The sequence below is a fragment of the Bolinopsis microptera genome, chromosome 6 (genome assembly GCF_026151205.1).
Source record: "Bolinopsis microptera isolate Bmic1 chromosome 6, MBARI_Bmic_1.0, whole genome shotgun sequence".
In the NCBI taxonomy this organism is placed as follows: domain Eukaryota; kingdom Metazoa; phylum Ctenophora; class Tentaculata; order Lobata; family Bolinopsidae; genus Bolinopsis; species Bolinopsis microptera.
Genome location: NC_087077.1, coordinates 2,346,589 through 2,357,534, shown reverse-complemented (window position 1 = coordinate 2,357,534; position 10,946 = coordinate 2,346,589). Strand labels below are relative to the sequence as shown.

The 10,946-nt window shown below is 38.3% G+C and overlaps 1 protein-coding gene across 2 annotated transcripts; it reads right to left on the bottom strand.

Moving 5' to 3' along the window:
• Positions 1-278: 278 nt before the first annotated feature.
• LOC134816746 (gamma-glutamyl hydrolase-like) lies at positions 279-2,265 on the bottom strand. Of its 2 annotated transcripts, none has more exons than XM_063825735.1 (5): positions 1,885-2,265; positions 1,628-1,725; positions 1,311-1,416; positions 1,047-1,147; positions 279-885 (listed from the first exon to the last, which is right to left on the bottom strand). In XM_063825735.1, the coding sequence occupies exons 1-5, from the start codon at positions 2,087-2,089 to the stop codon at positions 379-381; spliced, it is 1,017 nt and encodes a 338-aa protein (XP_063681805.1). In that variant the 5' UTR covers positions 2,090-2,265; the 3' UTR covers positions 279-378. The 2 variants fall into 2 exon arrangements, with proteins under 2 accessions (XP_063681805.1, XP_063681806.1); XM_063825736.1 differs by having other exon boundaries at positions 1,628-1,716.
• Between the last annotated feature and the right edge of the window lie 8,681 nt (positions 2,266-10,946).

Below are 10,946 nucleotides of genomic sequence, written 5' to 3'. Positions count from 1 at the left end.
AATTCTTCATTCGCCTCAAATTTGGTTTATTATTATTTAATGACACTTCATCTAACTTATATTAAGGCAAACTTCAGACAATCTTTCGGTGAGTTGATGATGCAAGTTAAATTTTTTGCAGTGACCAGATCTTTCGAAATCCATATAATTAGAGGAAAGATGAAGAACTAAAAACATAAAATTGCAAGGCAGTGAAGGATCATTTAGATGAAATGTTTAATGAAACTTTCGGTAGGTAAGAGACATACAAAAGGTCTAGGGTGCATGTGAAAAATAATAATAATCAAAACCAAACGAACAGGAACTTTTCAAAATTTTGAATTTTGCAATAAAGTCTGGTGCAGAAGTATTGGGTTTTTCTATGGCCGATACAGTTGTTTAATCGGTCGTATTGAGGAGCAAGTCATCTCTCCTGTCGTGGAAGAAGTAACACGACTCTAAAGAAGAGTTGAGCGCTATCGCGGTGTAAACGGGGTTGTAGTTGTTGATGCTTCTCTTGTAGAACTCCACCGACTCGGAGAACTGGTTTTTGCTTTGACGAGCCTCGCCAACAAAGAAGTTAGCCAGGTATTGCATAAAAAGGATCGCATTTTTGGTGTGAGGAATACTTTTATACGTCGTCCATTCGAAAGCGTTCTTTTCTGGGTGAAACTGAGAAGCGTAGATCGGTATTTTTTTGTGTTCCACCAGAGCTATGTATTGTTTCCCATTAGCGTCCCAATTTACCGCCAGTAGGTTGAAATTGTTGTGGAGCGGACCATCGGGACTCTCGATCTGTTCTGCACCGATACAGAAGGAGTGTGCATTGTAGACCAGTTGTTCGGTTTGAACAGCTTGGTAAAGTTTGCTGTCTAGATTAGACAACATTCTTGAGTCCTGTGCTCCCTGAAATTAGATTAAAATGTTTGAGAAATTTGACGCCTCTTTTTCATTGAGATGGTAAGCGATGGTAGCGGTAGTGTTACATACCCTTACGAAAATAGCACGAAATGTTGCCCTTCAAATCTTCAGAACAATAAAGATTTCCATTTTCCTTATCTACTTACCTCCTGAATGGTGAGATTGTTTGGCATGTGAGCGGAGCACCTAAATCGTATGTCTGTTGTAACGTTGGCATTTGCTTCTGCGTACAGTATAGCCTCAAAACCTGTGGAAATTTTCGTTACGATACAAGTAAATTAATCCTTCACTGCGATAGACCATTACATGATTAATTCTAAGGTTCTACTTACTCTTAAGGTTTGGAGTTTGGAGTTTGGACTATGATGAATGAAATCAGGTATAAATTGGGTAATGACTATTGGATTTACCTAAGCAAGTGCCCCAAAGTGGAAAGTAGGATCCGTTTTTGTTGGAATTCACTGTCCAGTCGTAAATGTACTTGGAGGCTTCATAGAACTTGGAGTTGGGGAATATCTGAAACATTATATGATGTCTGAACTCTGAAGAGAAGGTAGACTCAAAAAATTTAAACTTTATCTTCAGAATGTACAATTTTAATGCACCTTCAACCAACCAACTTAATTAGGATACCAACTATCAGAAGTAATTGTATAATAATCTGTGATTCTTCGCGATAAGTAAATAAGTATAGATAGGACATGATTTGTACAATTCCTCTTCAAACCTGGGCGCCGCCAGGGATTAACATTCCATTTATGGAATGAAGAGTTCGGTTCATTTGGTCAGGAGACATGGAGTCAATGACTGGAATAACTTGTGCGCCTATAGGGGTGCAATAGTATAAATAGAATAGTTAAATGAAGGGAAAATCACTTGATTTATTTACTAAGAAATTTGCAGATAAACCTAACCTTCGACTTGTACTGGACGTGAAATATTTAAGCATAACTAAAACTAAAAGTTAAAAAAATAGTCTCGAACCTGCCATCTCCAAAAACTTGACGTAGGAAGCAGCAAGGTAGGAGTGTCCGTACCTCTGGAACTGTCCATTGGTCTTCTGAGTGAGGATGCCAATAACTGGGCCCTTGTAAGTTGGAGGGTAGGAGACAGCTTTGTTTGCCGTGGCTGGAGCACAGTTCATCCCAACTACCATACCCAGAACCAAGAGCAGATAACCCGTCATCATTTTCTGCTACTTTAACTGACAACTACTACTGTTGTAGCCTGGAATCTTACGATTTTCGGTTGGTCAGCGGTTTCAACAATTATTAAACTTGAGATTAAATTGGTGGAATGCAGAAACCGGATAGAAATAACTACAGTGCATCTCACAATCTGGGACCTGTATTATATAAATAGCCGATGACCGCGAGACACTAGATTTTTCCATCAAATTCTCACTATAAAACTCAATGATCACGTCTAGGATACGTAGGCCACAATTCAATGGAAATCGCGGTGCTAACCAACTTTCTGATCAGCTTCACTCAACGAGGAGACCCTCACAGGACCATAAAATGTAAACAATTGAATCTTAAAGTCTAAAAATTGTTTAGGTAATCGAAGCTAATTGATCGTGAACATGAGTCGCAGGTGTAAATATAGTAATACAATGCAAACAGTACAAAGGAAAGTTGCTGGGTTATAGTGGTCTGAATATAACACATGCATTATATTCCAAGCGTGCTGAATCACTCTACGACTACACTTCGAAATGTTTAAGTGACATAAGGTTAACTATTAGTTAGGAATTAGGTTAGGGCCGCGGGTAAGGGTTGGGGTCAAAGTAGAGAACATCTAGAGAACATGTTTAAGTAAGTCACGTGATAGTCGAGTGTAGAGTGATTAATCATCATCCAGTATATTCAATATACTATTATAGAGTATTAGCATTGAATAAGTACAAACGTAAAACTAGGCAAAGGCAAACCTCACGTACTCAGTACTTCAGTACTAGAACTTCGGAATCCAATATTCATTTATTATCTTATTTAAAAACTTGCTCGTGATCAACAGTACATGGTACCCGTGGTTTCAAATTACAGTAAGTATTATTATACCAGTGGCGTAACGTTGCCTGTTGCCCCCCCCCCCCCCCCCCCCCGCCCGCTGAAAAAAGGGCCCCCTTGATGGTGCCCCCTCCACTTTTGGCGCCCCTCCCTAAAATTGAACAAATCAGATGATATTAGAGGATAAGCCGGTAAAATATCTAAAAAGTGTGTTTCTAGAGCAAAACGCACAGTTTTGCTGGTACTGTAGTTTAAGTTAAGTTTTTCTAAATTTTCCCACACTCAAACGAAGATTTGGCGCCCCCCGGCCCCCCGTCAGCTGTCTTTGAGTTTGATTGAACTGTTAGTGTTATGATCCGCAAATAAAAACTGTCCATCTCCTGTTCGTTCGGCTAAATTACAAATTTTCCTTACAACTTCGATTTTATTTTTGCTACATTCATGAGTCATGACGAATTATTATTATTATTTTTGACAGGACCATACAGAACAAATAGAATTTACCGTCATGGTAAAACATCTCCACACCGTAAACTGTGCAAAAAACTATATAATTGTATAAACATTGCCTACAGCGGGCTACACCCTTTATCCATTATTGTGACGAATGATATTGATATTGATATACGCGTCTAAATTTTGCTTAAGTGTAAGCTTAACGTTTATAAGGACAAGGTAGCTAATCACGCGTTCTACTGGGTACATTCTCGAAGACTAAAAAGTCCTCTGACCCCATGTTTTGTTAAAAGTATGAGGTACTTCTCAAAAACTGTTATTAAATCAAAATGACATGAACACCCTTGATCAATAATCACAACAAGAAATGCTGCCGCTTTTCTTTTGTGGATGGCCGCTCAATTTGCCGATCCGTGATGGCTTACTTTATTATATTTATATTCAATACAAGTACAACCTGGGTCCCCAGTCTTAGCTGTTTATAGGCATGCAAATATAGCGGAGTGACAGGCCGAGCGCCGCCCAGTTATAATTCCATATCAGTGAAAGCAGTATTAATGACATTCTCACTTTTCAGAACTAAGTGCCTAATATAATTAAGATAGAACATCTAAACAGTTTTATTCCTGTTCCATATGATCAAGGATAGTCAGGGCTACCAAACCTGACCAAGTTTAGCTCAATCCAGTACTGCGCGTTCAAGATATGAGGTTAAATATACCAAAAATAGAGGTTTTCTGGTGTGACATCATTGTAAATTATTTGGAGTATAACCTCAATATCTCACAAACTATACATTTGTGGTCTTTCTGAGTTACACTATCTGTTTCCTTTGGCAATTTCGGTTCAGAGTCAATTAAGTTTGAAACAAAATCTCAGTTTATGTGAAAGGACTGAGGATATCAAGTTTGTAAAAGCGCGCGCGCGCGCGCGCGCACACACATATAATGACCTCATATCTTCCACATTTAACGATTTTTTATAGAAATTCTTTCACCATCCTGTAGCACTCATGTGCTGAGTAGGATAGCATTCAAATCATGTCTTTAAAAGATTTAGATAGATACTGAGGGAGAAAATTCATGTTTGTAAAAGCGCGCGCGCGCGCGCGCGCATGGCCCAGACTATATCAATGGACGGCCACGGGTGGATAAAAGTACTTTCATACACACCAGCATGCTCATTGATGGCTTAAATGAAGCTAAGACATACTCCTATCAGATACACCATAAGTTAGATACCATAATAATCATTAAATGTGTCTAAAATGAGGAAGCTTTGACAAGTGCGAGTGGTTTTGGCAAATTTTGGTATAAAATGGGCCCTGAGATCATATTTTTCTCATTAAAATCACATATATCACGAATATTTATGTGTGTTGGGTGTATCCTCATTGGTATCAACCATTTCAATCATCTAGAGCAGCTTTCCTGATTCTTTATCTCATGAAAATGGGCAAAAAAGCTCATAAATAGTCCAAAATCGGTCATTTTCGCCGCTTTAATAACCTCATTCTTGGCACCCAGAACACTTTGGGTACTCAAAACATGATTTTTCGGATACCTCAGACCCCTAACTAGCACATGGAGCCAGAAAGAACAGCATGTAGGGACTTCTAAATTTCCATGGTTGAGAACCCAATGTCACACTATTCGTTCATTAATCCTGCTTTCACTGATATCGAATTTGAAAATCGAGTAACCGTATGTTTATTGTTTAAACTTTATGCAACCTGACACGGATCTGTGCAAAATAGTAATACAAAAACTAACAATAATAACAGTATGCTATCAATTAGTCATAGTAGGTAGTGCGCCATCGACAGTGAGCCGCGCGTGCCGACTGTAGGATGTTAGCGCTAATTTCGGCCAGCACAATTTTCTTCAAACAAATAGATATTAAATATCCTTCCAGTTCCCGACTTCCGATTGCAACAAAAATTGGTAAGCTTACTTATACTTATAGATTTACAAGGAAAGTGTCCGAAAAGTTTAAAGCATATCCAACCATCAGACATTATGTTACAGCTAAACGCAGCGTATTTTGCCCCATTTTGATCACTATATCAACTCCGATATCCACCAAATTTTTCGGACAGTTGTGGAAGCCCTATTGGAAGGTCGTCGCCAATTTTCAGAATGATTTCATTCAAGGACCTGAAGATATATCCAAATAATACGACAAAAATCAACGAATTTGGTCAAATTTGGTCAAATTACGCGACTTTTACAGCTAATTTTGCTCCAAAAGCCGCGCACCATCAAATTTGGCACCTAGGCAAAACTCACTGATCTTTCCAAAAAGGTATGACAAATTTGGTATTGTGAAAATTCTCACAGTCTCTAGAAAACAATTAATGGTACAAAAATTTTTAAAATCCGAGCAAGTTTATTTTTATGGTACTATGACTCATAGTGCCTACTGGGATACGTACATTAACATATCATGGTGAAATGAAATTAACATTAACAATTTACTTGGTCAGTTCAGCGCCGCGCGACAACAATTATTTAATTCAGAATTTCTCGCGAAATAACGGTCGTACGCACGGTCGCAAAGCTACCATATACAAAAAAACCTCGTTTGCTAACCCTTGTCCTTGACTCTTTTGTGCCTTCGGCACTTTGAGCCATGGATCGGGGAAAATGTAACTTAGAAACACGGCTTTAGTCATGTTCCACCATGTTGGCTGGGTTTTTTTAATAGGCCTTGGCAGGACTTTTCAGAATTGCCAGGAAATCTAAAGACAATTCAGAGCATCATTTGACATCATTAATAAATTGTAAATGAGCAATTACGTTATTCGTTTAAGTTATTGCAAAATGGTCATTGATTCCAATAAAAAAAATCCGCCATGTGCCGTGCGCTAATTTACTACATACTATTACTAATTCTGTACTCGCCTGCGTACACTGTACTGTACAGTGTACAGCAGGAGCAGGCCTGCAGGCATCACGCGATTTTACAAATAATGTTCGACTTCAAGTTAGACTTTCAGTTGTTGTAGTTGTACTGTAATACTAATTGTGTCGGTTTATATATTTACCAGGCGGCGCTCAAATTTTATGATCAATAACGCTAATTTTAAATTTGTCCTTATTGGACTTTATTTTTACGGACATAAGTTAATAGATGCAAATTCCAGATGCTACAAGTTAAATACTATTACTAGCGTTCATTTTAATGTCCGTTCATTTTAATATCCGTTCGAATTTTGGCGAACGTTTTAAATTGTAAATAAATAGAGCATTGAGCGGTTGCGTTTATTTTAATGCATATAAGAATGCTAGCATTCTTGCGCAAACTAGCATTCTTGCGCAAACTAGCATTCTTGCGCAAACTAGCATTCTTGCGCAAACTAGCATTCTTGCGCAAACTAGCATTCTTGCGCAAACTAGCATTCTTGCGCAAACTAGCATTCTTGCGTAAACTAGCATTCTTGCGCAAACTAGCATTCTTGCGCAAACTAGCATTCTTGCTTCGTCGTCGATCGTTGCTCTGCGAAGATCTCGACGGATTGACATCGTCAATCAAAGCGCCGCCCAGTAACTATCCGATAAGCTCAGTCAGAGTTTTCGGACTGTAAAACTGAACAACTTGAAATGTTGAAGAACGCCGTTAAGACATCTGTTGTTGACTATATTGCTTTCAATGTGATGGGTTAGGGTTAGTAGGTAGTGCGCCATCGACAGTGAGCCGCGCGTGCCGACTCTCAACTCTAGGATGGTTTTTTAGCGCTAATTTCGGCCAGCACAATTTTCTTCAAACAAATAGATATTGAGTATCTTTCCCGACCTCCAATTGCAACAAAAATTGGTAAGCTTACTCATAGACTTACAAGAAAAGTGTCCGAAAAATTTAAAGCATATCCAACTATCAAACATTATGTTACAGCTAAAAGCAGCGTATTTTGCCGCATTTTGATCACTATATCAACTCCGATATCCACCAAATTTTTCGGACAGTTGTGAAAGCCCTATTGGAAGGTTGTCGCCAATTTCCAGAATGATCTCATTTAAGGAACTGAAGATATATCCGAATAATACGACAAAAATGGTCAAATTTGGACGAATTTGGTCAAATTACGCAACTTTTACAGCTACTTTTGCTCCAAAAGCCGCACACCATCAAATATGGCACCTAGGCGAAACTCACTGATCTTTCCAAAAAGGTATGACAAATTTGGTATTTAGTCTATTAGTGTATGTACTAAGAGTAGGTAGTGCGCCATCGACAGTGAGCCGCGCGTGCCGACTGTAGGATGGTTTTTTAGCGCTAATTTCGGCCAGCACAATTTTCTTCAAACAAATAGATATTAAGTATCCTTCCCGACCTCCGATTGCAACAAAAATTGGTAAGCTCTTATACTCATAGACTTACAAAGAAGGTGTCCGAAAAGTTTAAAGCATATCCAACCATCAGACATTATGTTACAGCTAAAAGCAGCGTATTTTGCACCATTTTGATCACTATATCAACTCCGATATCCACCAAATTTTTCGGACAGTTGTGAAAGCCCTATTGGAAGGTCGTCGCCAATTTTCAAAATGATCTCATTCAAGGAACCGAAGATATATCCAAATAATACGACAAAAATCAACGAATTTGGTCAAATTTGGTCAAATTTGGTCAAATTTGGTCAAATTTGGTCAAATTTGGTCAAATTTTGATTGACGATGTCAATCCGTCGAGATCGTTGCTCTGCGAAGCAGAGCAACGATCGTCGACGATGCGAAGCAAGAATGCTAGTTCGCGCGGCGCGTCGAAGCGGCGAAGTCCTCCAAGGTCAAATTACGCGACTTTAACAGCTAATTTTGCTCCAAAAGCCGCGCACCATCAAATATGGCACCTAGGCGAAACTCACTGATCTTTCCTAAAAGGTTTGACACATTTGGTATTGTGAAAATTCTCACAGTCTCTAGAAAACAATGGTACAACAATTTTTAAAATCCGAGCAAGTTTATTTTTATGGTGCACCTCCTACTAAGAGCGCCAACTTGTGGGTGAGATTTTATGTCTCAAAACCCAACATATTATACACCATTGGAAAGGTCTCATTGAGTAGAGTCATATGGTACCAAGTTTTGGGGAAATGGCTGCTCCTAGCGGAAGTTATTACCCGTCAAAGTCCCAAAAATGATCAATTTAGAAAATGGGGCGGGACATCGTGTTCGTAAATTTTTTTACGAAATTTTTTTACAGAATATTGTTAATTACATTTTTTTACACAAGATTTGCTGTATGCCGTAATTTTATTTTCCGATATTTGAATCAAAAATAATTTTTATTTGGATTTCAAAGTACGCGCTACGCCGCGCAGTTAGAAATCGCAATAAGGAGATTTAACCAAATTTTTTGTTGCGCCATTTTTATTCTCATATCAAATATGCGCTGATACTTTTCGGTCGAATTTCTTTTTGTTGCCGCTCATAGCAATTAGCATAGAGCCTCAATGCACACACCGTATATTTAGTTTGATAGTAGTTGTTTTGTTGCACATTGTAATGCAGATGTTACTAAATGATCTTGAGAGGGTATTTAATATAACTGAGTTAGTGTTACTGCGTTTTGGCTGCGATGTGCTGGAGACTACTAGAAACTTGTTCTAGTATAGAATAGCTTAGTGGATCAGGATGTTGCTAAATTAAATCCCTTGTTACACTCGTTTAGTTCTGGACAGGATTTGAACGTTTTACACTTGTATCAGATCATTTCAATCATGCTTCATACCGAAATTACAATTAACCCATTCAAGCCTTGTATAAACAATAACGGACAGTATTCTGTGTTAGAAAAAATATATGTACTTCCAATCGAATCGTGCAATTGCATTGGTACACAGGTGTACATTCTTTGATGCCCGAAACGCATTCCAAGCTCTAGATATCTGCCTTAAATAATGGCCTATAATCACATTTGCCAAAAAACAGCTGCTTTGTAATGCTGGTGTGTCCCACTTAGTTTGATTATCTTAGTTAAGCTGTAATATCGAACTCGAAGACCTGTTTCGTTATTATTTCTTGAAATACAGGTATTTGAAGGTTTTGAAGCAATTTTTTTCAATTAATCTATTTTCCTGGTGTAGAAACAGACCTAACTTGATGTATATTGTTTATTCTAATTAAAGTATATTTGAATTTAAAATATGAACTTCAAATATCATTATTTCTAGCTGAACCAGAATTTCCTTTGGGACGAGATGCTTTCCTGACAAACATTATTGTATGCTGATATAATAATTAACAACCGATCCTATGGGCTGAAATATGTAAGTACTTTGTTCAAGCTTGATGTGACCCTTTTTATCTTAGTATACTTATGACTGCTTTAGCTCAGCCTTTATAATAAAAGATAGCCTCTTACCAAGCGATTGTGGAGAGAAATGACAGTCCTATTTACCATTACCATTTTACAACTTTTTAACAGTACCACCAACTGACTGTAATTTTCAAGCAAGAATTATTACTGATGAAAACCCATTAAATACCTAAAACTGCGTTGTACAAACACACTTGTTTATTGATAGTTAACATTAAGGATGGTTGATGCCTGTTAAGTTCATTACAGTGGAGTTCCCACCTACGAGTGGTGGCTGAGAGGTGGCGCGCCTGAGAGGTGGCGCGGTGTATGCAGAGTATGATAATGTCAGCCTTGCCGCCGACACGATAATTCAAACGTAATGAAAGCTAATGTCAGCTGCGCCGCAAGGCTGACATTATCATACTCTGCATACACCGCGCCACCTCTCAAGCGCGCCACCTCTCAGTTTACCACTCGTAGGTGGGAACTCCACTGTTATGCTCATCTACTTACCAGTTTATTTACAGCCAATTCTTATCATTGTGACTTTAGCAAGTGGATATATTTCAATGCAACATTTAAACATCGTTTTTAGGCAAGATTGGGCAATTTGGTTTTGATCACTGGATTGATCACCAAAAGTTACTTAATTGAATAATAATTTGAAACTAAATCATTCGAAATCACTGATTAAGTGCCATTGATTGAGTGAAGAAATCAGGATCATGTATCCGGGCAGATCTTAAAATGGTCATAACTCGGCTTAGTTGTAAACAACGAACTTGAAGTTATAGGAAAGCACTTCAATTATCAAACCAAGTCCAAATGTTTCTGGAAATTTTGGAGTTCCTAACTCAAAACGTTCTCAATTTATGGTGACAATAGAGAAAAAAAGGGAGTGTACAACCCTATACAATCTCACTAGTGACAATATACCTTTATTTACTTTTGAAACACTGAGACAGTCTGATGAACGGTGCTAGAGTTTCAAAATGATACTTTGACAGCTCTGGGTTTTTCAGCAGACATATTCCCAATTTGAGCAGCTTCGAAGCGTGGCTTTTCTGCAATTTGTTCAAACACATCACAAATTTGATCGCCAAGTTTCTCTCCTGTATCCTCCTTGAGACTAAAAATGAAGACATTTCTGCAATCTGCTGCGATCTTCTTCAGCTACAACATTCCAAACTACTTTCTTCAAGTTTTCTGCCGTGAAAGTGGAGACAGAGCTGGGGGAAGGGTATCCTCTGCATTTTTTGCTGATTTCTGAGCACTGAT